Source organism: Camelus ferus, chromosome 27, assembly GCF_009834535.1.
Source record: "Camelus ferus isolate YT-003-E chromosome 27, BCGSAC_Cfer_1.0, whole genome shotgun sequence".
NCBI lineage: Eukaryota > Metazoa > Chordata > Mammalia > Artiodactyla > Camelidae > Camelus > Camelus ferus.
This window is the reverse complement of record NC_045722.1, coordinates 22,318,253-22,345,722: the sequence shown is the minus strand read 5'-3', so window position 1 is coordinate 22,345,722 and position 27,470 is coordinate 22,318,253. Positions and strand designations below refer to the sequence as shown.

Here is a 27,470-nt window from a genome sequence, read left to right as displayed (position 1 = left end):
AGGGAGGCTGGGAAGGACCTGGGGAAGCCATCTCCCCATGAATCCTGCTCTTCTGGACCCCTCGTGCTCCTTGTCACCCTCCTCTACCTGCCAAGCCACAGACTCACAGAACAGCAACTGCTCCCAGAAAGTGAGCATCAGATCACGGTTCCCTTCCCACCTCAAGGCCTTCTCTGTCTATTTTTGTTTCCCCTCCTGTATCAGGGTACAGGCTTCCTTTCCACCAGGGGCGGGTTGGGACCAACACACCTGGGGAGGAACGGAAGACAAGGTCCCAAGGCCATCCTCACCTCTCACCATCTGCCTGTTCACGGTGTGAACGTCCCTACAGATCTCCAGGGCACACCAGGTCAGTATCTGTGGGAATCTAGGCTGCTTTGGGCAGTAGGGGCCGGGATGGTTCAATGTAGTTTCCCACTGACTGGTCCCAGGTCACTGGGAGCTTTTAAGCATCTACACCTCTAGTGAATACCTAGTAGACGGCAGCCCCTGGACTCATCGAAACAAACATTTATCAAAAGCTTATTGCCTGACCAGTGTTCACATCATGCTCAAAACAACCCTACAGGACAGATAATTGTCACCTCTGTTTATAGGTGGAGACTTGCGCTCAGCAAGATGACACAGATGGGAAGGAGAGGGCCTGGGGACTCACAGGCACCGTCTGCCTGCCCAGGTGGACTACTACCTTGGGGCTGTACCCCTGGGTTTCTCTCGAACCCAGCTAATCTGTCAAGTATCTCTGCACCTCTCAATATGCCTAGTTCTGGACAGGGCCACGACCCTCTTTTCTTGTGACCTCTTTCCCCTAGAGTCCAGAACCCCGGGCCAGGGCTAGTCTACTGTCTAGTGCTGAGGCCAGCAAGGCTTCATGTGAAGGAGGTCAAAATCAGGTGAGGGAGGCCTCCTGGCTCCCCGAAGGGTGGGCGGCGGCGGGCCTGACTCCCCCCGCAGGCTGGGCACCTGGGCGCGGGATTCACCTGAGATGCCCTCCCCGGGGCCCTCCCGGGGCGGGGCTCGTGGACGCGCGGGGCTGAAGCCGCCCGGGCCTGTCTGGGTCCCGAGCGCCCCGAGAGTCTGCGAGAAGTTCCCGATGGGGGGGCGTTTCCCAGGGGCCGGCGCCGGAGCGGAGCGCGAGCCCAGGGGCGCCGCCGGGCCGCGCGGGCGGGAACGCGCGGCGGCGGCCGCCTCCTCCTCCCTCGCTCCCGCCCGCAGCGGCGGCGGCGGCGGCGGCGGCGGCGGCGGCGCTTCCCCGGCGCGGAGCGGCTTTAAAAGGCGGCACCCCACCCCCCGGCACACTCGCCGCTCGGGCGCCGCGCAGTCCTGTCGCTGCCATGCCTCCGCGCGCGCCGCCTGCGCCCGGGCCCCGGCCGCCGCCCCGGCCCGCCGCAGCCGCCGCCGCCGCCGCCGCCGCCGCCTCGGACTCGGACGCGGACGCGGACGCGGGGGGCGCCGGCGGGCCCGGGCTGCGGCCGCTCGCGCCGCGCCCCTGGCGCTTGCTGCTGCTGCTCGCGCTGCCCGCCGCCTGCTCCGCGCCGCCGCCGCCGCCGCGCCCCGTCTACACCAACCACTGGGCGGTGCAAGTGCTGGGCGGCCCGGCCGCGGCGGACCGCGTGGCCGCGGCGCACGGCTACCTCAACTTGGGCCAGGTGAGTGCGGCCGGCGCCGCGCGCCGAAAACTTTCCCGGCCGCCGGCGGGCGCGGCACGAGGGGGCGCCTCCTGCGGGCGGTGTGGGCAGAGGACCCGGACGGCGCGGCCCGCGTGGCCGGGGGTCCAGCTGGGAGCGCCGCGCGCGCGGGACCCTTGGCGGGGACTAGCGGGCGGGCCGGGTGCGACGGGGGCAGCTCCCCGGGCGGGGCCGCCTGCGCTCGGAAGGGTGGCCGGGCTCGGACACCTGCCCTGCCGCGCTGGAGGGGAGCCTGTGGAGTGCGGTGCCCTCGGTGCCCAGTGACCCGGAGGTGCCCACTGAGCCAGAAGTGCCCACTGAGCTGGACTGGCGGCGCGGGACCCCGGATCCTGCGCGCGGGCCAGGGTGACCGCGGCTCCTAGAGTGACGCGCGCGCGACCTCAATGCCCGCGACTCCCGGACAGAGGGCGGCCTGGGAGGCTCTCTGGACAGCCCGGGACCAGGCAGCCGCGCAAAGGGTCGCAGGCAGGAGTCCTGCGTTTAAAACCCCTCCAGGTCCCTGGTGGCGGTGGCGGGGTTGGGGTAGTTTGCTTTGTCTCTGGGCTTCTGCGCCTGCTCTCTGCGTCGCAGCCTGTTGACCTTAGGCAAGTCATTTCCCCATCTTCTTCAGCTGTAGGGACGGTGACAGTGTGTACTGTGCGCGGGTGTTGGGACGATCAGTGTTGTCTGGCAGCGAAGCGCCTGCCCGGGGCCTGACCCTGGCCTGTGAGCCAAAACCCCTTTCGCGGCCTCACCCTGGCTCCTGTTGTCAGTGAGCAAGAGCGGGCAGGCCCCTGGCACGAAAGTGGCCCAACTCCAGAGGACCTCGGAGTCTGGTCCCTTGTGCCTGCCCCAGCCCCGCGGAGTGACCGTGGGGCGGGGGGTGGAGGGCGAAGGATATTGATCCTGATTTATGTTTTTGGAGAGGCTGCCGCAGGGTCAGGGGTGCGGTCCCACGGGGGACCTCTCAGTGCGGTTAACAAATCTTTTCCAAACTACACAGAGATGAAGAAGTGACAGAGATGCACCGGCTCATAATTCAAACCCTACTACCAGGCACTGTTACATTTAGTTCCATCATTATCCGTGACAGAAGCCAGCAAAGTGTGGTGCGGCCCTGATGCAAATGACATTTCTTTGCATCCGGAGCCCAGAGCTCTGGGGCTGCTAATATGAGCTGTGTGGCCTTCTGGGAAAGCAGACTCAGCTGTTTGAACCCTACTTCGCACTGTGGGCCAGAGGGCATCTGAAAGGACCCGTCACATCCTTTGTACATCTTGTTTTTGGTTTTGTTTTGTATTTTGGCCACTTGGGTCTCTCCAGACATCCTGTGATTTAAGATTTGCCTTTGGAGAGTAGCTTGGATTCTCTCTCTGGTTCCTAAGTCTCCCTGGTTCATAGTGCAGACTGACCACCTCGCCCCTCAGGGCCCATTGGTTCCTTGTGTCCCCTGTTTGCTTAGGGCTCGGGCTCCTGCCACACTTCACTACTCTGCCCAGGTGGCCCAGCAATTTGTCTTCAGAGAAAAGTGACTCTTCACCTGCCCAGTAAATTACAGAGCGCCTGGGCTTCTGGCTCTTATAATTAAACGAGCAGAGGGGAACTGAAGTCGAGCTGTGAGCTCCCAGACCTTGCACGTGAGAGGCGTAAAACCCCTGGCCACTGGAATCAAAGATCCCCACCCCCTGGCCATGCCGGATCTTTGAGACAACTTCTGGCAGACTCCCTGAGTTGCTTGTGCACCAAGTCTGCTGTCCTCTTTTGGCCTGTGGGAGAGAAGCTTCCTCCGGACACGTCCTGGGGAGTGCCTCAGTCTGCACTACCTGGTCCAGTGCAGCCAGGGTGGACTGTGCACAGCCCGGTCACTCAGCTCATGAGGCACAGTGTGGGGTGGCACTGTGGAGGCGTCCGCAAACTGAGGGGTTAGCTGGTTTGGGATCAGAGCTGTGTCAAAGGCAGGCGCGCCGCGCATGTGCGTGTGCGGGTGCGTGTCTGTGTGTGCATGCGTGTGTGTGATTACTCAGGAGGGCCTGTGACTCTTTATCCCCAGACCAGCTTTCTCCCCGCCTCCCCCAAGCACACTGCTAATGTGGAAAAGGCCTGGAATCTTCCAACAGCTACCTATTCAATAAAGACTCTTTAAAAACCATATTTGCCTTTTTCAGCCAGGAGAATTTATGACTCATAAATAAGATGTGGGTATTATTAGCTTTGACTGACAGGTGAGTAAACTGAGGGGAAGTTAAGCAAGAGGACGGAAGCTGTTTGCGTCTGCACAGCAAGCGTGTCACCTCTGCCACTTGTGCTCCATGCGCTTGGACTCCCGCTGCTCCGTTTTCTGGCCCGAGATCTCCTCCGTGTGATGTGACTCTTTCCCCCAACCCTTCGCGGGGCAGCTGGTGTCCTGCCCAGTCCTGGCCCTGACTCACCGGCCTGCTTTTCTCATGGGTCTTTGCGGCTCTATGTCCTGGCTTGATTGTTTTACTTTCTCTCTTCCCTACAACTGATAACCTGAATTTGTTTATTTTATATGGTGCAAAGGTAATTCAGACCAGTGGTTATTCACCTTTCTTTTCTTTTTAGACTCCTGTGGGTTTTTTTTTTTTTTTTTTTTGAGTTTTGTTAGATGTATACACCTATGAAACCACCACCACAATCAAGGTAGCTAACATTTCCATCACTCCCCAAGAGGTGCAAATTTCGAATTCCCAGTTTATACCTCCCCCCGACCCCGGTAACCATAAATTTGTTCTCTATGTCTGTGAGTCTGTTTCTATTTTGTAGATCAGTTCATTTCCGTCCTTTTTTAAAGATTCCACATATAAGCAGTATCATATGGTATTTTTCTTTCTCTTTCTGACTTACTTCACTTAGAATGACAATCTCCAGTTTCATCCATGTTCTTGCAAATGGCATTATTTTATTCTTTTTGTGGCTGAGTAGTATTCCATTGTATTTTATCTTCTCTGCCACATCTTCTTTATCCAGTCGTGTGTCGATGGACATTTGGGTTGCTTCCATATCCTGGCTACTGTAAATAGTGCTGCTGTGAACATTGGGGTACATGTGTCTTTGCGAATTATATCTTCCTCTGGATATATGCCCAGAGTGGGATTGCTGGATCATACGGTACTCCTGTATTTTTTTTTTTTAAGAGCAGTTTTACTTTCTTTTTGTAGGAGGAGGGAGATAATTAGATTTATTTATTTTTAATGGAAGGACTGGGGATTGAACCCAGGGCCTCGTGCATGCTAAGCATGTGCTCTGTTACTGAGCTACACCCACCCCCTACCTTTCTTGAATCTTGGACCCCTTTCAGAGCCTGACAAAGGCTATAGAGCATCAATTTAAAAACAGGCATCACCAGGAACGAGACAAACTAGTCCGTTTTTATCCCTCAACTTGTCATTATACTGGAGGTCCCAGATGGCACAGCACAGATTTTTTTTAAAACAAGGAATAACGATTTGAAAGAGTTGGATGTCACTCATGATAGATGACAGAGGAGAACCTGGAGCCTGACTGTGAGGAATGGTGCGAGGGTCCAGCGGGCAGCTTGACCACCGGGAGCTGGCCACACAGCACCATCATCGGAGAAGGTGGAGGAACTGTGGTTCCCACCCACATGGACGCTGTTAGATACTGAGGAATAAATCTTTTCAAACCGGGAGACTTCGACGGAGAAAGCGACAATACTGTAAGGAAGGATTGAAAAAAGGAGGCCTGAATAATGGAGAGATCTGTGACAGTCATGGCTGTGGGGATGCTGACTATCACAGGTCCCCCGAATTAAGCTGTAAATTCTGTGCAATCTAGTTGCGCCCATAGGATTTGATGTGGACTAGGACAGCACAGAAAGGAATTCTAGAATTCCTGTGGAAGAGGAAGGGCTTGGAGTACCTAAGCCGACTTGGACAAGGGAGGATGGGGGACCCCGTGGGCTTGACCATCGGAAAACCGTGTGATGGAGGCAGTTCAACCGTAGCCCAGCTCAGGTCTGGGCCACCAGTGGGACTGACCCCAGCCCAGGCACAAGTGGGAGCTGGTGCCTGAGCAGAAGCCGCGCCAGTGGATGGGGAAGGGCGGACAGTTCAGTAAACGTGCTGAAAGGACTGATTCCACAAGGAGAATCAATCAGACCCTCACTCACACTCCATGGTGATAAATTCCAGATCGGATAACAGGCTCGGACCTACAACTCGGACCTACAACTATCGTGAAGTAGCTTCAGGCCTTGGGAAAGGAAGGGGTTTCTTAAATAAGACACAAACAGATCAAGTAACAAAAGGAAGAGATTGATACATTAAAAGTTCTGTATAACAAAGGCAACATAACAGTTAAAAAGCGAATAAAAGAGTAGGGAAGGTATTTATAACATAAAACACACAGATGAGTGCACAGATTATCTTAAAAGCTGTGAATCAATAAGAAAAAAGAGAAATGCCAGGTAGAAAAGTGGGGAAGTATATGAATAAGGAATTGAATGAAAGGGAAACCCAAATGGCCAACAAACAGAAGAAAAGATGCTCGGCCTGCCTGGAGCTATTGGGACGATGTAACTTGAGGCAATAATACCATTTCACACCTGTCAGATTGGCAAACTGGGAAATGCGTTAGTATCAAGTGTTGCCAAGGAGGTGGAGGGAGTGGAACTTTCAGATGCTGCCAGTGGGCGTGGAAATGGGCATAACTGCTCTGCAGAGCAATTTGGAGTCGAATTACTTCAGCGGGTCCACATTGAGACTTGCAGATGAGAAGGTCTTGCACAAGGGGAGACTTGCACAGGAATGTTCACAGAGGCATTCAAGAAAAAATTTTTTGTAGGGGGAGGTAATTAGGCTTATTTATTTATTTTTAATTGAGGTACCGGGAATTGAACCCAGGACTCTGTGCTTGCTAAGCATGTGCTCTACCGCTGAGCTATATCAACACAGAGGCATGTTTTAGAGGAAGGGAAGCCATCAGTAGAGGAATGGAGAAATCAAATAGTCACACCATGGAGTACTGAACAGCAGTGAGAGGAATAAACTCGACATGTATCTGTGTAGTTGAACCTCAGCAATAATGTTGAATGAAAAAGGCAAGTTGCAGACGCACAATGTGATGGTATTTATGTGAACTTTAAAAATCACTAAGCACTGTGCGGAGGGTAGAGCGCGAGGGTAGAGCACATGCTTGGCATGCACGAAGTCCTGGGTTCAGTTCCCAGTAACTCCATTAAAGTAAATAAATAAACCTAATTAACCACCCCCCCAAAAGACCCATAAAAAACCCCGAGCAAAAAAAGACATAAAAAAACTCCACTAAGCATTCATAAATATGAATGCTTACACATGCAGTGGAAGCATAGACGCTTGGGCTGGAAGGATGCACATCAAATTCTAGTCTGTAGGGGCCTCTGGGGACAGGGGGAAGCCGGGGAGAGGAATTTCAAACTTCATCTGCGATGTTCTAATTCATTAGGCATCGTGTAGGCATATATGGATGTATACAGTGTATATAAATTATATAGCGAGTTACATTTATGCATTTTGCACTTTGTGTCAGAATAGACCTTGTATGGTAAGCTATATGCCTGTATGCAGACATGCGTGTGTACGTGCATACAATCCTGCATATTTACATGCACACATACATATAAACACATGTAAACCTATGTACATGCATGTACACACACAGATACCCATGAAATATTAAAGGGGATAAAAAGAAAAGAAAAACACCCATCAGGCACAGACAGCACCGTGTTCCCATCCGTTTGAAGCACATCTCCAGACACGCACGTACCTGTGGGACCAGGTAAGAAGCCCCTGCTTTAGAAACCCCAGGCTGGGCTGGCCCACTTGTTAAGGAGATGGTGACCTGGAGAAGCAATGCCCAGTGGCAGCTCACAGGGCTCCTTGGACAGAGTTGAACCCAGAGCCCAGCAACCCTGCTCCTGGCCATGCCTTCTCCCTCCGCTTTGAAGTTGATGACTCCAAGAAGAGACACAATAAGACGTTTGCACAAACTGAATCACGACAGCGCAGGGTCTGCTACTCTTAGAAGTGATGTTTATCTTAAAAGGCGGCGCTTAGACATCAAACTGGCTCTTGCATTTTTGCTTCGCCTGGGGTATTGAGCTCATTTGTTGGTTCTGAGTCTGAACGTAAAATGGTAGGCTGGCTGCCAGGACCCTTCAAGATCTAAGAGCCTTAGATGATTTTGAACTTGCCTCAAATAGTTTTACCAAAAATAGCTGCCGAGCGGGACCTACCTGGCCTGGGATTTCAGGCGGGCCTTCGTAATTCACTTGTAGACAGAGGAAAATTGTCACGCGGCAAACGGCTTGCCCTTACGACCAGAAACCAGCTGAAGCTTTACCTAGATGTTAAAAGGATTGGCCGGAGCGCATTCCAGCGAGTGCTGGGGGCTTGGGAGGGACTTGGTAAGGCCCAGAATAGCAGTCACCTGCGACCTAGTTCTCTGGTATTGATTTTCGGTTGGAGGTTGTCTGGCATTTATGCCCTAAACCGAGAGCCGTGGTCACGGCTGGCCTGGGAGTAGAAAGGGAGAGGTTCTGGTGTGAGCTGGGGCCTGGGGAGAGACAAAATCGGGACTGGGAAGACCTCTAGTATCAGACCTTCCCATATGCCGTCTGTATCCAGGTGGCAACAGAGCCGGGTGGGCAGGGTCTCATTTGCTGGACTCCTGTCCTGTGTCCCTGGAGCTGCGGTGGAGAGAGGTGGGCGCAGCTGAATTGCAGAGCCCGGGAGCTGGAAATGCCCACTGAGGGCAGCGTCCCAGGGAGACCAGAACCAGGCCGGCGTGGATGGCTCAGCTGACCGGTCCACTGAGTTTTCCAGGGAGAAACCAAAGGGGCACATCAGACACTCACAGACTGTGGCTTGGCCTTGGTCCTGACCGGAAGCCCTGGCCTACACCTGTGCATGCACCTGGTAGATGTCCCCCCATGGGTGCGATCACTCGTGGATAGGTGTCACCAGATCTGTTTAACCACAGGGAGACCTGGGGTCCAGTTAAGTTTGACTTGCTGTGGATCACAAGCTGGTGACTGACAGGCCGCGGCCCAGACCCCTCCAGACTTGCCTGGAACCACATCCTTTGGTAGAGCAACCACGTCCCTGCATCTCAGACCAGGGCAAGCCATCAGGCAAGAAAGCCTTTCAGCTCTCTGCTGCCGCCGACAAGCGGGCCTATGTGGACTTCCCTGCAGACCTGGCCCGTGTGTGCATGCACACACACACATACACACACACGAGGGGCTGCGTACTGGCATCACTCTGTCCGGAACAGTCTGTACTTGCTCTTCCTCGTCAGCATCAAAACTCACAGCTTTCCATGCAGGAGGGAAAAAATAAACCCACCCCTTGCTAGGATGCCGAGGATGCTAGGAAGCCCAGGCCCCTCACCTGTCCCTGCTGCTCCCTCCCGCCCCCCTCCGCCGCTTCCTGCTCTGGCCCCAGCTCCTGCTCTCCTGTTCCCCTGACTTCCTGTGTTTGCTTCCTTTTCAACTTCCTGATGCTGTTCTTTCTGCCTCGAGTGGCTTCCCCCGCCCCCTCGGTCAGCCCCCTATCCTTCCCCATCGCCCTCATTTCCCTGGCTCTGCAGACGTGGCCTTCTGGGCTCCCGGGCCCCCGTCCTCCTGACATTGTCCGTTGGCTTGTCTGTTTCTGCCCTGGGCTCTGGACTTGGTGGCTTGTTGTCTAAGATCAGGTCCACCTCTGCCACCTCTGATGGCAGAGTCTCCTCCCGGGGGTGGCCTGGGCCCAGCGGGCACGCCCTCATTTTATCACCCGCGTTTGCTGTGTGCTCGCGCTGGTGCTGGGCCCTGAGATGAGTAAAGTGTGGCCCCTGCCCTGCAAGAGCTTCTTGTTGGAGCAGGGGTGTGAGCATTTGTGACTGAGGAAGGTCAGGCTCCCGCCTCTCAGCGCCTCTCAGATGGACTGAACCATCTCCACCCCACCTTTTATCTTAATCCTTTGCTTGTTGGAGTCACTCTCCTTGGAGGCCTGTCCTGTCCTGGATTTATGTGTGTTCAGCGGGGAGGAACCGCCCTGTGATGCTCTAGGCTGCTTCTGGGTCGGGTTAGTGGCACGTTGTGGCCCAGCAGGGCCTTGGAGCCCACCGTGGATGCCCCAGACCCCAAGGGTCCCGTCTTCCTGTCAAATCCTGGGTCTTCCTGATGCCCTTGCACCTCTGCTCTGGGAGGATCTGGAAGCCCGGGCGGCAGGCGCAAGGGCCTCTGTCCAGGGCTGCGAAGAACGAGGATGAATAACCGTCAGCTGTCGGGAGGGAGCCTTACACTCCCTGGGATGGGATCAGCAGCTCCGGTTCCCATGGTAACCGGCCCATCAATGCCCTCAGTGTCAAGACGGTGGCACCGCGGAGAGGAAGAAACAGTCTCATTGTCTGCCCCTTGGCCACTTGGGTCCAAACCAGCCACACTCCGCAGGCCCTGACAGCCCTGGCCCGACGTGTGATGCGGCCCTGATGCGCACGAACCCGCCCGCTGAATCCGGCTGGAAAGGGGCCGTGAGCTTCAGTTTCCTCACCCTCTCTGGGGCTTATATTCCTGCCACTGGCCGACATCAGTCACTTACAGACTCCTTGTTGGGCATCTCAGTCTTCTCAGTGGGAAAAAGTGGCCCACCCACCCCGGGGGTGGGTACTGTGTCCAGTGTCATAGTCAGTCCTTGAAAAGGACCTGGATTTCCAGACCTCTGTATGCTGTTTGTGCTGACAGTCCCCAGAAGATCCCCTGTATTTATCCCTCCAGAATCTCATTGCTCACAAAAGGCTCATGTCCACCCGGTGATCTTCGTCAGACTCTCCGGGGTGGGGTGCAGTGGACAGTGTGGGGAGAAGGTGGGGGGAGGGCGGGGCTGCCTGCTCCTCAGATGAGGCCCGGGTGCCCCTGGCCTGGAGGAGGCAAAACTGTCCCTTGCTTGACTGTTCTCACCCCGTCCTTTAAGCTGGAAGCCAGCACATTACTGCATTTCCTGCCTTCCCTGGTGCCCCGGCTGCAGCCCAGCCTCCCTTCCAGGCCATTTCCCACACTGCCAACGTGAAGGTGCTTCAGATGCATAAACCCCAGGCTGTCCTTTCCCTGCTTTGAAATCCCCAGAGGCTCCTCTGAGGCAAAGCCTGATGCATCTGGCCTCTGGGGAGTGGGCTGCCCTCTCCCTTCCTTCCTCTCCATCCTCTGCCTGGAACCCGCCTGTTTGCCCCATGCTCCAGCCTGTCCAGACCTTTGCCACAGTGGAACCTCCTTGTGTGCTTTTTCTTTGTTTTGCATCTGCTGTTTGAAGCTTCAGGTTTTTAAAAATAACTTACTAATTTTTTAATTTTGGAGGGTAATTAAGGTTTATTTATTTGATGGAGGCACTGGGGATTGAACCAAGGACCTTGTGCATGCTAAGCACGCACTCTATCACTGAGCTATACCCTCTCCCTGCATTTTTTAAAAATTGTGCATGCATGCATATATTGGCATATATGGGGCATATGAGTGTATACAGATGCACACACATACACACACAGAAAGACACAAATGTCTTATGCAAATACAGTCGTGCAGTTTTGCAGCTTGTACCTCCCAGGTCTCTACCCCCTTTGTGGCGGACTTCCTAGTGGCCACTCAGTGTGTCATTTAGTGACTGGCCCATGACTTACCTACTCTTTCCCCTGACATTGAGGGCAGCGGCTCCTTTGTGACTCCTTGGGGAGGTGGCTCTTGTGCAGCTGGTCTGGAAGGTCAGCATCGTGTGGGGAGGTGGCCGGGGTTCCATCACTGCCTGGTCTCCTGTCCTTTACCCGGTTTCCCCATCCTGCATCACCCACCCTGCAAAGGCTCCAAGACTTGATAACACTTGCTCAGTTCAGCTCCTAAGGATGTTATTGAGCATGTTTTCCTGATTTTATAAAATTATACATGTCTGATACGAATATTCTCCCGTTGTAAAGAATTGAAGCAGTGCAGGGGTATAAAGAAGAAAAATCCCAAATCTCTTTCTTCCTCTCATCCCATCTTCAACTTATTCCTTCCCTCAGGGGCCACCACTGCCCACAGTTGAGTATATGTGTGTCCTGCACAGGTATATAGAGGGTGGCAGTGGGGGGAGTTACTTTTACATAAATGTTTTTCTGCACCTAGCTTTTCTCAGCCTGACAAGTACCTCTTGGAAAGCTTTCCATGCTTGTACATAGAGATCTACCTCTGAATTTCTTTCTTTCTTTTTTAATTGAAGTATAGTAAGTTGACAAACTTGTATCGATTTCTGGTGTACTGCATAATGTTTCAATCATATATACAGATACGTACGTTCCTTTTCATATTCTTTTTTGTTATAGGTTAATGTAAGATACTGAATGGAGTTCCCTGTGCTAGACAGAAGAAACTTGTTCTATCTGTGTCATTCTTTTAAGGTTTTAAGCTCTTCTGTGGGAGCAACCTATTTTATTACAGCATTTATTTACTGATGTTACTTGATTTGCCTCCAGGTTTTCTTTTCTTTCTTTTTTTTTTTTGTATTATAAACAACATTGCAGTGATCACCCTTATCCATGCCTCTCTGCACATGTATGAGAATTTCTGGAGGATATGTCATAGCAAAAGCAAATAATAGTTATAATAATAAATAATGATTCCAGATACCTACTGGCCTCTGTTATGTGCTAGGTAATTTTCCAAATGCTTTCCTGGAATGGACTCATTTAATCTTAGAAAACCTACGAGGTAGGTACTGTTATTACCCCGTTTTACAGACGCGAGGCACAGAGAGGTTAGGTAACTTGTCTCGTGGTGACATAGCTTGTACGTGCCAGGGCCTAGATTTGAACTCAGATGCTCTGGCTTTAGAGACGGGGGAACTGCTGAGGCAGAGTGTGTGACATGTTCTGTTGTGTTTCTTGTGTTTGTTTTGTTCAGTCCCAGAAGCTAGTGAGAGGCCCTCACCCATCCTGGATGGAGATTATCTGTGGTAGCGTTTCCACTTCTGGCAGGTGGAAATGAGATCTTGTGGTTGTTTTAATTTGCTTTTTTTCCTGATTGCTATTAAAGTGAAATGCCTCATCGTAAAGTTATTAATCATTTTACTTCTCTGAATTGCTTATTTTTATTCTTTGCCCGTTTTCCAATTGGGTTCTTTTTCTTCTGTCTTAATCACTTGTAGGTGCTGTCTCTAGATTGTGGGTATTAATCTCTTGTTTGCAAATAGATTGCTGCTATTTCTCCCATCTGTCATTCTTCTTGGTACTTCATTCAGAGGGTCTGTTTGCTTGCTTGTCTTCTGACTTAAAATCTGCAGTTCCATGGGCTTGCAAGACTTTGGGCTCTTCACTTGGTTTAATTCAGAGGTAGACAAGGCAGGGTCCCTGACGACAACAGACAGGACCTTAAGTAACTATTGCAAGAGGCATCGTGAAAGCAACACAGCATTGCAATCCAAATGCTTTAGGATAATGGGAGAGCCGGGCTGGTTTTCACCTGGGAAGTCCAGGGGAGGCTTTGTGACGCATGGCTTTAAGGGTCCAGGGGATGGTCATAGGCAGAGGAACTAGAAGTGGGGAGTGGTGTTGCATCAGGTGGACCACGGGCAAGAGCGTCAGTCTGCATCCCGTCGGGAAGCAGCTTCACCACCATGGCTCCGAGGGGGCTCTTATGAAGACATGCGAGCGGGGTTCAGGGAACCAACAAAGGATGCTGACCTGCAGTGATGGGGAGCTGCTAACTGCCTGAGGCTGAAGGGACAAAGGGAGACCGGGGGTTAGTCGAGCCCCAGCGGAGGGAGGAGACAGCCCCTTCCTGGCACCTTCTGTGGACTGAGCCCTTGGGAAGGTGGCCCAGGTAGGGTTATCTGGAGGGCAGGGCAGAGAATGGAGAATCACCAGCACAGTAAGGATAAGGAGCGAAAAGTTCTGGGTATGTTGAGAGCTCAGCGGACACCCTGATGTCAGTAGAGGGGAGGGGATTCATTTGCTGCTGCTTTTGTTCAGCAAGTGCTCATCGGTGCTGGTACAATGCCTGGCACGGGATGAAGGACTGGGTCGCAGAGACACCAGGCTGGCGGAGCATCAGGGATGCAAGCCTCGAGGTACCACCCTTTCCCCTCCATGTGCCCTCATGGAGGGGGGTGGAGGTGCGTGGTTTCAGCCCCGTTAGACCCCACGTACCTGGAGCTGAGCCCCCTTGTCCTGGTCAGAGTTTATTTAGGTCTGTCTGGCTGAGGACAGATTTTAACAGGGAAAAATGTGTCCATTTTTGGCCCCTCCTGAGCATGGTCTACACACATCTTGATCTTCTGCTGTTTTCTGAAACTTAAGCAAACAAACATAAAAGCCCTATTTGTGTGCCTCTTGATAAAGTCTACTTTCTGTAAAAGGAAAGGAAACCTTGTTTCTGTCCTGCTCTCAAAGTAACCGTTCATGCCTGAGTTCGTTAGCAGTCTTTTTACGCACGTCTCTTAATGTCTCATTTGCAGGAATGTGACACTATTAGCCTCGAACAAGAAGCAGGATTTGTTTCAGTGGCTGGCACAAGTTTATGTACCGCGACTTTGCCAATTTAGGACCTTCACAACCCTTCATTGAAGCACAAGATGCAAAAGCCATCCATGGGGATGGATGCTTTCTGTTCCCATGGAGTTTCGTGTCCTTGTACAGAATGAACTTGTTAGCACTTTCTAGGTTTCTTTTTTTCCCTTGGTTTGCTTTTTCAAGGAACGTGGTTTTCTGCCGTACTCTGATATCTGGCCACACCAGGAACATTGGAAAACCAAATTGTTCCTTCTCACACTAAATAGTCTTGAAACCCAAAGGAAACCCCAGAGGTAGGTGTGGGTTTGCAACGTCTAGAAGACGTTTCTGTGAGGCTCCTGTTCAGGGGCCGGGATTCAGCACCCCACACGGTGACACACGTGTCACCCCTACTCTGACTGTGACGAGGTACATTCCCAAAATCTAACCAGGAAAGTCTTTCCACTTTGCATCTGGAGTTTTACTCACTACAAGCCTGGATGTGTTTCTGTTTTCTTCTTGTGTCAGAAGTTCACTTGCTGCCTAGAACCACGAAAGATCCTATCTTCAAGGCAATTTGTTTGTCTTCACTAAAAGTTGGTTTTACTTTCCAGCAACTGGTTTCTTTCCTGAAGTTCATCACTGATGGTGCTTTTTTTTTTTTTATTGAAGTATAGTCATTTTACAATGTTGTGTCAACTTCTGGTGTACAGCATCATGTTTCAGTCCTACATACACATACATATATTCCTTTTTATATTCTTTTTCATTATAAGTGACTACAAGATATTGAATACAGTTCCCTGTGCTATGCAGAAGAAACTTGTTGTTTATCTATTTTATATATAGTAGTTAGTATCTGCACATCCCAAACTCCCAGTTTATTCCTTCCCATCCCATTTCTCCCCTGTTAACTATGAGTGTGTTTTCAGAAGAGAAAATCTTTAAGGAAGTTCTGAACTCTCTGTAATGATATGTATATTGAAGTATTTGTGGGGGCACCGTACTGACACTGCAGGTTACTTTGGGATGCACCCGAAATACAATGGATTGGCAGATGGAGAGAAGCATGGATGGATGGAGGGAAATGTGATGGAGTAATTTTGGTGATTATGTTAATGGCAGAATCAAGGTGATGGGTCTGTGGGTATTTGTGCTACCATTCTTTCAACTTTGCTGTATGTCTGAAATTTGTTTTAACTTTCTTTTCTTAAAACATAATTTGATTGAAATGTAGTTGATTTACAATGTTAGTTCCAGGTGTACAGCCCCGTAATTCAGTTTTGTGCATGCACATACATATGTATTTTCTTTTCAGATTATGGTGGAAAATTTTTACCATAAAATGTTGGGAGAAAAAGATTCTTAGGATTGTGGTGGGGGTAGTACAGATTTAGGAGAAATCTTCCACTGTCCTTGGAGACACACTCATAAATTTGTGTTTAGAGATGAGGATTAGAAAGAAGCTGTGGATTTAAGGGGGCAAATGATGTCATCAGAGAAATCCCTGTGGAATCTGGGTTTGGGGGAGTTATGCTTTTGTAAGGTGTGTTCTGGAGACATATTTGCCTCTGAAAGGATTACTGTGGCTCCCCGAGTGCTTAACTTGCTAATTTTCCCTGGACAGAGAGAATCAGCCCCGGGGTGGTGGGGGGAGCATCTCGGTGAATATAAATGAGTGAAGCCCTGCAGGAGAAGGACCTTCCTGCAGAGGAGAGACAAGCCTGCAGCAGGTACCCCTGGTGTGGCAGTGCTGGTCTAGGTTGTTTGCCTGCTGGTTCTCTTCTTGGTCTTGTTCTGCAGTGGGCTTTTTTTTTTTTTTTTTAAATTGAAGTATAGTCAGTTATAATGTGTCAATTTCTGGTGTACAGCATAATGTCCCAGTCATGTGTGTGTGTGTGTGTGTATATACACACACACACATATATTCATTTTCATGTTCTCTTTCATTAAAGGTTATTACAAGATATTAAATACAGTTCCCTGTGCAGTGTTTTTTATTTTTTATTTTTTTTAAAATGTCTTTATTTCGCCTTCATTCGTTTCTTTTTTCTTTCTTTCTTTTTTTTTTTTTTTTGGCGGACAGGGGTCGGGGCAGATAGTTAGGTTTATTTTATTATTTATTTTTTTTAGAAAAGGTACAGATTGAACCCAGGACCTCATGCATGCTAAACATGCACACTACCACTTGAGCTGCACCCTCCCCACCCCCACCCCACCCCCACAGTGTTTTTTCCCCTAGTTCCAGGATTTGAATTCTTGACTTTATGTGGCGTTTTCTGCCTCCTTGAGTGGTCACGTTCTGTATGGAGTCCTGCTGGGTGGATGTCCTGAGTTGGAATCCTGCCCCAGCATCCCCTGGGGGCTGGCCAGGACCCGATGAAGCAGGGACACAGCCATCCTTGCAGGAGAACGTCTGCCTCAGAGAGGAAGGTCTTGGTCTGCTGGTAAATTTAGGGCATGTGTGAGAGGTGGGGGCAGGGAGAGAGGAGAAGAATGAAGGTATTATTCTAAGAAGCTGCTTTTATTTATAGATTCTCCTAATTCTATTAAAATGAATGCCAGAGGGTTATAAAACTTGGAACATGGAACACATAATAGAAATGAAAGGACGTTAAGTGAAAATAGGGAGCAATGGTAAAGGCAAAGAGCCCTAGCACCGAGGGGAAGATGTGGCGTTTTGCTGAAATAAAATTGTCTGAGAGCACACTGTGTGGGGAAAGTGAATGAAAATAAGGACTTGGTTAAGACGAGAACTTGGAAGGAGACATCAAATATTTCATAGTGAAAAGGAGAACGTGTTAGCTGACTCAAGGGGAAAACAAAGACAGAGATTACACTAATTATGTTATGGAGACAAATAAATAAAATGTCATCGTTGTAAAAGGAAATCCAACTAATTAAATGCTTAATAGGCTTTAAGAGCAGTTGGCAAAATCGAGTGTATTAGCTGTGATAAAATATGTAAATAGCCATGGTTTGCCTGCTTTGCTCTGGCAAATGAGAACCTTTTGATTCCTGAGATAACACATTAACAGGGCAGAACACAAAGTAAATAGCCTCTTACATTAGGAAATCTGAAATCAAACAAATGCTTTTAAAGGAATGAATTGATTAATGAATATGTTTAAAAATATACACTCAAAAGGAGAAGCAACAGAACTACCTTCTAAAATGAAAATCTAATGAATGAAGGCAGTAACTTAACCTCTGTGCCCCAGCTCTTTCTACTGGAGAATGGAAATGACTCGCCCTTCCAACAGTCAGATGCTTGGAGTAGCACCAGGCTTGAAGTGGACCCTCATGCATTTTTTGTTTTCATTTCTATTTTTTGAAATTGAAGTATAGTCAGTTTACAATGTGTCAATTTCTGGTGTACAGGATAATGTTTCAGAATACATATATTCCTTTTCATATTCTTTTTCATTATAGGTTACTACAAGATATTGAATATAGTTCCCTGTGCTGTACAGTAGAAACTTGTTGTTTATCTATTTTATATACAGTTGTTAGTATCTGCACATCCCAAACTCCCAATTTATCCCTCATGCATGTTACTACTACTAATATTATCATCATCATAGTGATTATTGTTAATATCAAAACAGAAGGAAGTGACACGTCCTTTCAATGTCAGGCATCGGAGTCAGACTAGGAAAGCAGTTTGTTTGGTCTTTTTTGGTGGGGAGATAATTAGGCTTATCTATTTATTTATTGGAGGTACTGAGGATTGAACCCAGGGCCTTGTGCATGCTAGGCAGGCTGTCTACCACTGGGCTATACCCTCCCCTCCAAAAGCACTAGTTTTAAAATTTTTATTTATTTATCTGTTTTATTGAAGTATAGTTGATTTACAATGTTGTGTTAGTTTCAGGTGTACAGCAAAGTGATCCAGTTGCACACATATGTACACACATATATAAATCTGTTCTTTTTCAGATTCTTTTATGCTAGAGGTTATTAGAAGATATTGAATATAGTTCCCTAGCACTGTCTAATTTTAATAAAGTAGGAATTCACCTCTAGCAAAGGTGTCATGGAGATTTCAGACATCCTGTTGCTTTTACCTTGCATCTTTTTTGTGAAAAAGGTGAGCTGGTGTGAAAATTTAGGATAGGAAAGACAGGAGTGAAGCCAGACCAAGAAAGACCCGATGAGCCTTGGTTTGGGAAGCCAGGCCCTCCCGGCTGCAGAGTTGCCCACCTGGCACGCTCAGCCGGACTCGTTCCACCACCATGGATGCAAAACAGGACACTCTTGCTTGGAATTAATTAGTTAATGACCCTCTCTTAAAGATAAAAGGAAATAAAAATTTGGATTCAATAAACTTTGCAGATCAGTTAACCTGTGTGAGCTCCTGGGAGCCAGCACAGAAGCTTATGAAGGAATAGTCTGTTGCCTGAACTTGGCCACAGAGGGCCCAGAGCAGCTCTCTGCAACATGCACTTGCCTGTTGATGACAACGGACATGTCCACTCATTCCCGAGGGAGACTGGTGTGCCTGGAGGTGCTGGCTTTTGATCCTTTCCCCAGACTTTTGTTAGTCTGGGCACTGTTCAGAGTGGTGCGCACAGAAAACTGACTGTCCTAATTAAACAAGTAAGAGTCGTACTGGGAGTCCGGGAACGGGAAGGCAAGAGGTGGTCATTTTTTCTCCTACTGCTCCTCCCATAAGATCCAGGTCTCTCCACATTGTGAGTTTTTCATTTTCTAGGGCTGTTTTGATCTGGAAGCTCTTGCAGGCAGAGCCAGTGGCCACAACACAGAGTGTAGGATAGAAGAGCCGGATTCTGATCCCCACATTTTTGTCTGCAGATCGGTCAGTGGTTGATGGCCACTTGACTTCTTTGGATGTCAACTCACACACATTCATCTGTAAAGTGTGATTGTAGCAATCACCCACCGCCCAAAGAGCGTTCTCAGCTGTCTGTGGTGAGAATTGCAGTGTAGACTTAAGCTTCTGCATGACTGGCCTCAGGAGCGAGTTCCAGGCAGGAGACAGGGCTGGGGCAAAAGGTGGAAGGGTGAAGTCTTTCCCTTTTTACTCGGGGAGGGTCACCGTCCCCAGATGCTGACCTCTCATGGGACAGAACCAAGTCCCTGGCTGTGCTGGCTTCAAGGGAGTCTGAGAAATCAGGGTTTTGAGTCTACAACCTCTGCTCTGATGAGCAGAAGAGAAAGGGCTGGAAGTTGAGATCATATCTGCCAACCACATGTCACAGTGACTATAGTCTGCTTCTGCTGTCTTAGGCATGATCAGGAAGAAGACAGCCTTGGGTTATTATAGGAGAGAAACCACCTCATAATGGTGCTCAGAGAAAGCAGCAACTCAGAGAGGGGCAGGCTCTGACCTTGGAACCCTGAGGAGGCACCAAGGCAGGCAAGCTGCTCTCAAGACTTACTCTCCAACAAGGGAGATACCTGCACCAGTAACCACATCCCAGTAGCCTGTGGGAAATTGTCCAGGAGATGTGGAAGTGATACAGGAGGACCGGGTGGTGGGGGAATCACCTCTACTTTGCAAAGGAAAATGATGAGGATGATGATAAGGGTAATGATGGTGAGGATGGAGAGGAAGAGGAGGAGGAGGGTTATGAGGAAGAGGATGATGACCATGACAATGACAAGGATGGTAAGCTCTTTCGGGGCCAGAAACTGCTCTACATGGTTGATTTCATTTACTTCTTAAGGCCACCTCCTTATAGTGGGTACCTCTCCCTGCCCCCATGTGACAGATCAGGAAACTGAGGCATAGGGAGGTTAAGTGACTTATCCAGATTAGAAATGGCAGAACCACATTTCTTCCTCCTTTGTTATCTTTCAAACATGTTATTTGATACATATAAAATATTTCCCAGAACATATGTGTTAGTTGTTAAAAAGCATAAAAATAGTACTGTTGAAGCCAAGACACAGTCCAGAAAGCAGACAATTATCAATATTGCTTACATATTTCTCTTTCATCTTAACCACTGCTAAAAGATAAAGGGAGGCATATAGAACATTTTAAGAATTTCCTTGAGCAAAATCGATTTGAATCAGGCGGTGCCAAACCGGGAGTGGCAGGGAGCACTCCATGGCCAGGAGCAAGACTTTTATAGAGGAGACCTGGAAGAAAAGCAAGGAGGTGATTTGATTGGCTGTAGTGTCAACCTTTGCCGTATTTGGGAACGCCTGGTTGGCTGTCTGTGATTGGTTGTCCTTAGGTGTTGACTTCTTAACCTTGAGGCATTTGCAGGCTTAGGTTTGAATTTTGCTTGCATAAACTGATAAGGCATTGGAGTCACCTCAGTCTAATGGCCTCCTTGATTGATTAACTTAACCCCACCCTGCGCCCCTCGCCATGACCTCTCCAGCCCCACAGGGTGGCCACTGTCCACTGTGTTACAGATGTAGGTGTGCCTAGACAGTACTTTGTTTAGTTTTGCTTTAAGCTCTGTAACAGTGATATACTGTGCATGGTGTTCTGGGACTTGCTTTTTTTTTTTTTTTTTTCTTCACTTAATGTCATGTTTCTCAGGCTCAGCCACATTGTAGATACAGCCCCAGCTTAGCTGTGGTTCGTTTATTTTTACTGCTGTACCGATACTCATTGGCCAACAAATCATGATGTATTCATCCTTCTCCTGGCAATGAATGTTTGTGATTTTTATTAAGAACATTGTTGCTAAGGAGAGCCTCGTACGTGACCTCTGGTGCATGTATGCCCTGGTTTCTCTTGGGTGCGTGCCTGGATTGGGATGATTGGGTTTTATGTATATTGGATACCAGTGCTTTGTCAGTTACAAGTGTGGAAAACAGAATTTCCCAGTCTGTGAATTAAAACAAAACAAAACAAAACATGTTTTGGTGTCTTCTGATTAAATAGGAGAATTAACTTCTACATAATTGTATGTATCTTTTTTTAATAGCAGTTTTATTAAGATATAATTCACATACCATATAATTTCCCTATTTAAAAAGTATGATTCAGGGGTTTTTAGTGTAGTCATGGAGTTGTGTTACCATCACTGCAGTCAATTTTAGAGCATTTCATCACCCAGTAAGAAGCCCCTCCCCTGTCAGCACCCACTCCCCGTTCTGTCCCACCCCCCAGCCCTAAGCAACTAATCCATTTCCTGTCTCTATAGTTTTGCCTGATCTGGACATTTCACATAACAGAATTATACAATATGTGGTCTTTTTTGTGACTGGCTTCTTTTCCTTAGCATGTTTTCAAGGTTCATCCATTTTGCAACATGTGTCAGTACTTTATTCTTTTTGTTTTCAATTAATGTTCTACTGTATGGCTATACCAGTACAGGTGTGTTTTATTTGTCTGTCAATCAGTGGATGTTGAGGTTGTTTCTCCTTTTTTGGCTGTTGTGAGTAATGCCGCTATGACGTTTTGTGTGGGTGTGTGTTTTTACTGCTCTGGGATTATACCTAGGAGTGGCCTTGTTGGGTCATTTGCTGGTTCTCTGTTTGGCCTTTTGAGAAACTGCTGGACTGCTTTCTGAAGTGGCTTGGCCGTTTTACAATCTCACCAGCCGTATGTGAGTATTCCAGTTTGTCCACACACCCTCATCAGCACGTGTTACTGTCTTTTTTATTACAGCCACCCAGTGCTCATCGTGGTTTTGTTTTACGTTTCCCTGATGCCTGAGGATGCTGAGCACCTTTTCATGGGCTCGTGGGCCTTGTGCATGTCTTCTTCAGAGAAATGTCTGTTCAGATACTTTGACCATTTATAGTTGGTTTGCTTTTGATTACTGTGTTTTTTAGACACAAGTCCCTTACCAGGTGTGTGATTTGCAGATACCTTGTCCCGTTCTTTGGGTTCTCTTTGTACTTTTTTGAGTCTGACGCCTTAGACCATTCGGCCATCCTGACACACTGTCTTTGTACTTGCAGCACAAACTTTTTTTTTTTAATCCATTTTTTCATTTTCTGTCTTTTAATTGGTAGATTTAGACCGTCCACATTTAATGTGATTGCTGATAGCGTTGGGTTTCTATCCACTGTGTTTCTCACTGTTTTCTGTTGTATTTGTTCTCCTCCCTGCTGTTCTACCTTCCCTCATGATTATGGAACCTTTTAGATAATTTCATTTGATCTCCTCACCTAGTATATCAATTATACTTCAAAAAAATTTAGAGGTTTCCTTAGCTTTCACAGTACACACCATTAACTCATTGAAGTCCACCTTCAAATAACACTGTGCCACTTCACGGGCAGTGCAGGTGCCTTGTGACAGAGTTTCCCGAACGTCTCCTTCCTGTCCCTGGTGGTACCAGTCTCTTCTTCTGTGGGTAGTGCTTTCTCTGCTCTTGTTGAAGAAAGCCTTCCTTACCAAAGGTCAGAAAGGTCTCTCCTGGTGTCAGTTATTGTCACAGAGGCAGTAGGTGGCTCCTTGGCCCTTATTTTTTTTGGAGGGAAGGGGAGGTAATTAGAGTTATCTATTTATTTTTAGGGTAGGGACTGGGGATTGAACCCAGGACCTCGTGCATGCTAAGCATGTGCTCTACCACTGAGCTATACCCTGCCCTCCTTGCCCTCTTTGTGTTTTTAATAACACCCCTCATCCCAGAGCTGTTGTGTGGACACAGTCATTCCCTGGACGTCTGCTAGCTAGTTTTAAAATATATAAATAAACCAGATAACAAAGAGACAATAAAGTTAGAAGCAGAACTCTGTAAAAATAGAAAATAAGTTTATAATAAAGAGAATAAACAAGGCCCAAAGTAGTCTTTTAAAAATCTAGGAAGACAGGGCAAACTCGTGGCAACACCGATAAAGGAAAAATGAGAAAAGACACAAAGAGGTAATGTTATCAGTGAGAGACAGAATCTATAGATAAAGCAGAGAATTTAAAAATAATAAGGTAACGCTACCAGTGATGACGGGTTGGATCCCAAGGGGCCCAGGAGCTACTCCGGGAGGAGGGGGCCAGTGTGTGCAGGCAGGAGTCTGGGCCACGTGGGAGCAGGGGAGGGGATGAAAATAGTCAAGGTGGAGCCAGACTTGTGGATTCCGGCGCATTCGTCACAGTCGGGTCAGGCACCGTGTAACTCAGATACGCAGTGGGGTTTACAGTCCTTAAGATGGGCTAATTAACATCTTGAAAGAATCAAAACCAGCGGATGATGAGGCCAGTGTCAGGGAGCTTCCTGACACCCTGGGGGACACTGAATCCCTGGAGGGACTTATCGAACCCCGACTGCTGGCCGTGCCCCCAGATTTTTTGGTCCAGGAATCTGTATTCCTGATGGGGTCCGTGATGCTGCTGTGCTGGTGACAGTCAGGTGGGGCGTGGGCAGATGGGAACATTGGAGGGTCTGCTCTGTGAAGCCTGCTGACCCACCCCCACCAACGCACCTCTGCCAAGGAGCTGCAGAGATGCCTGGGGGAGGCAGGGCAGTGTCCTCAAGGGACTCCATGGGGACCGCCCTCTCCATCCTGCAGGTGACCAACAGGTGCTGCCCTGGTGCCGGGTTCCTTCCCAACTCTCAGTGGGAGCCACAGGATTCTGAGCAGTAGAGACCGGGGGCCAGCACAGCAAATGGGGGCCAGAAGCATGGACAGAATTATGACCCAGAAAGAGTCGGGCATCCTGACAAAACATGGCTTGACACACAGAAGCTAACGCCTTCTCAGCTACTGGGCAGAACCTGCACTGGGGATTCACGATGTCTTAGTGCCCAGACCCAGAGCCCTTCGACGATCACAGGAACACTGGGTGCCTTTAAGGGGGGGCTGTGACAAAAAGGGACGGTCACTTCCTGACTCTGGCAGTGAGGAGAATAGCCAGAAACCAGAGTGGTGGCAGCAGGCGGTGTAGACTTGGGATGGGGAGGCTTGCTGAGTCCTGAAAGCTGTGTTGGCCACAGGGGCGCCTTCACCAAGGTCATGTGGCTCACTGTCCAGCCCAGGATGTTTCTCAGGCTGAGAAGCAGCCCCGGGAAGTCTTACCCCAGACGTCAGGACCGAGAACCAGGACACACGCTGTTTCCTGGGCTGGATCACCAGGCAAGTGGGAGCTTTCAACTAAAACAAGAGTATGTAAGGAAATACTACACAGGCAGAGTTGTTTTTTATTTCTTGTTTGGGGCTTTGTAAAAAAAAAAAAAAGAATCAATTGTAAAATACATGTGATGTAAAATTGACGACTTTAACCATTTTTTCTGTGTGCAGCTCGGCTGCATTAGGTACATTCCCATTGTGGTGCAGCTGTCAGCACTGCCCCTCTCTGGAACTCATCTTGCAAAACTGAAAATTTGTGTCTGTTAAACCCTAATTTCCCCATTTTCCCCTCTCGCCTTAGCCCCTGACAGCCATCATTTTACTTTCTGTCTCTGTGAGCTTGATGGCTCCGGTTACCTCATAGGAGTGGAATCTTACACTATTTATCTTTTTGTAACTGGCTTATTTCTCTCAGCATAATGTCCCCAGGGTTCACCCATATGGTAGCAGGTGTCAGAATCTCCTTCCTTTTCAAGGCTGAATAATATCCCATCAGATGGCTAGACCACGTTGGTTATCCATCCATCCACTGAGGAACGTGTTGGCTGTTGTGAATCATGCTGCTGTGAGCAAAGTGTGCAAAGATCTCTTTGAGATCCCGTTTCTGATCCTTTAGGGGATATAGTCCTAAGTGGAATTACTGCACCTTGTGGTAATTTTACGTTTTCCTTTCTGAGGAACTACAGTACCGCACCACTCTGCATTCCCACCAGCAGTGTACAAGGGTTCCCATTGCTCCGTGTCCTTGCGAACACTGTTACTTTCTGTTTTGTTTTGATGCTGTTCATCCTGATGGGCGTGAGATGCCATCCCATTGTGGTTTGATGTGCTTTTCCCTGATGATTAGTGATGTTAAGCAACTTTTCAGGTGCCCATTGGCCATTTGTGTATCTTCTTTGGAGAAATGTCTATTCAAGTCCTCAGCCCGTTTTAACACTGGATTTTGTGGTTGTTGAGTTGTAGGAGTTCTTTATTTAGTCTAGACGTTAACCCCTTTTCAGATATACGCCTTTGCAAGTATTTTTTTTCCTATTCTATTTTGAAAAAATAATAGGGATTCCCAAGGGTTCAGTGACAGGAGTTGGGTGAGGACATTTGGGGGGTGGAGGGTGGGGAGAGCTGACCTGGAGAGAGTCTGAGTGCATGAAATGAGTGAGTAGCAGTTGGTGTCTGAACCTTGGAGAGAGTCATCCGTAGGACACACGTGTGGACGTCTGGGATGAGGGGCGCTGGGCTGTTATGTCAGACGGGCAGCCGGGGTGGCTGGGCGTGTAAGGCAGGGGGTGTGTGAGGGGCTGACACCCGGGGTTCCCCGGCCTGCTGCTGTGGTTACAGCCCTTCCAGACTCTGGGGTCTCTCGACGCCATGCCAGGTGGTTTCTGTGACTCGAGGGCAGAAGAGCCTGTTCCCAAAGTTGAGTTTTTGTTTCTTTCTCTGATCTCTCCTTCTATCCCAAAGCCTTTCTCCCTTGGCTGAGAAAAGCCACACATACAACTATTCTGTATGTGTATTTGGCAGAACTGCTGGTGGTAAATAGCCAGGTGCGTAAAAGATTCTTTAGGAAAGTTCCAGGGGCGAGCCGGGTGGTCAGGGGAAATGGAAGGCAGTGTGTTTTTTCCCAAGGGAGATGGACTTGCAGGAAGTGTGTCGAAGCTGACAGAGATGTACCAAAAGCTGCTGCACGTAGCTTGGGTTCCAGATCAAAGAGCTTAGAGAGGTGATGCATAGTGTATTCAGACCCATGGCCAAGAATCCGAGGTCCGTTTGACAAGGTATGTGTCTAGTTGTCACCGAGGAGAAGCAGAACAGAAGGGAAGTCTCTGAAAGGACGATCTGCCGAGAATGTGGAGCCTTAGGTGTTAGAAACACGCTCTGGGATGTTGGGGTCTGTCCCTCGCGAGGAGAGGTTCCAAGGGAAGCATGTGTGGTGAGTGTGGAGCAGCACGGGGTCCTGGGAGGTGGGAGACGGCCCCCCAGAGGGGTGAGCCCACCTGGAGGGCCTTCCAGGGATACCTGTAGCTCCCCAGGGGCGTTCTGCTTTAATTAGAATGTTTTTAGAAAATTGAAACAATTATCAACATTTAAACCTGGGGAGAAGTCAGACAGAAATGTTAATTTCCAGCTTTTTGTGAAAAACAGAAGCACTGGTCCCTTGCGCAGGTGGCAGAGAGGGAGGGTGCAGACTCTGCAGAGCGCGGTGTCCTGTTGGGTCTCAGGATCCACGTCCCCGTTGCCACAGCCCACAGCGTCCCTCCCCATCCTTCCTGGGAGGGAGCACTCAGCCCAGCCCAGCCACGTTGGGTCCTCACTAATGACCCAGGTCCAGAACCAAAGCTGCTTAGCCCTGGGACAGCAGGGGTGCAGTTGCGGCCCCATGAGTCCCCTGCGCAGGGGATGTGTCATCAGTGTCTGCTGATGAGGGCGTGGGCAGTGCCGGTTCTCCGCTCTCGTGAGTGGTGACCATGACTCAGTGTCTCCCACGACCTAATGAGCACATCTCTTGCTCTGAGCAAGTTTGTCTTTACAGACTTGTGAACATGAATGATGACATGATGCGTGGATTCATTTTATAGGATGGAAAAAAAACGGTTCAGCCTGGCGTCGATCGTATGTGGCAGCCTCCTTTTATACGAGTGCACAACAATAGAAAGGCCAAAAACAAGTCCGTCTCAGGGAATGGAAAAATCCAGTGGGTCGTCACATGCAGGAGAACACACAGCCTGTGGGTGGTGGGAGGGGTGCACGTGTGTCCCATGTGTCCCGTGTCCAGAGCACAGGCCTGACCAGCAAGGGCACCCTGTTCACGCTGACCTTTTAGGCTCTGTCTGGGTGGGATTATTTGTCCCATAGGGACCCCCCCCGCCCCTGTAAAGAAGTATATACATGTACACTTTTAATTGAAATCAGAGGGAGAATGGTATCTAACTACCTTTGCAGCTGGCTTTGTTGCATTCCATTTTTTACTCCAAACAATGTGAGATGCATGTTATTTCTGTAGGAAATAACATGAAAAAAGCTACCTGAGTGACAGCCGGCCATGCGCCAGGCCCCCTGCAGGCATTTCCCATGCGCTGTGCCTCATTTAATTTTCCAGCAACTGGTGGGGGATGTCGGGGGACTCTCTTATCCCCATTGCACCGAAAGGGAAATGGAGATGAAGAAAAATTAAGAAACTTGCCTAGAGTCTCTTTTCGATTAAACTGAGGAGCTGGAATTCAGATCCGGGCAGTGGGGCTCTGAGGCCCACAGTTGCAGCTTGGAGTCCCACTGGGGTGTGTCCCCCAA

At 49.1% G+C, this 27,470-nt stretch overlaps 1 protein-coding gene across 1 annotated transcript in view; it reads left to right on the top strand.

The window, feature by feature from the left end:
* Positions 1-1,264: 1,264 nt before the first annotated feature.
* The window catches only part of PCSK6 (proprotein convertase subtilisin/kexin type 6), a 167,716-nt gene continuing 141,510 nt past the window's right edge, over positions 1,265-27,470 (top strand). Inside the window, 1 exon segment of the mRNA XM_032469194.1 lies at positions 1,265-1,649. Within this exon segment, the coding sequence (XP_032325085.1) occupies positions 1,335-1,649 (315 nt within the window). The 5' untranslated portion in view covers positions 1,265-1,334.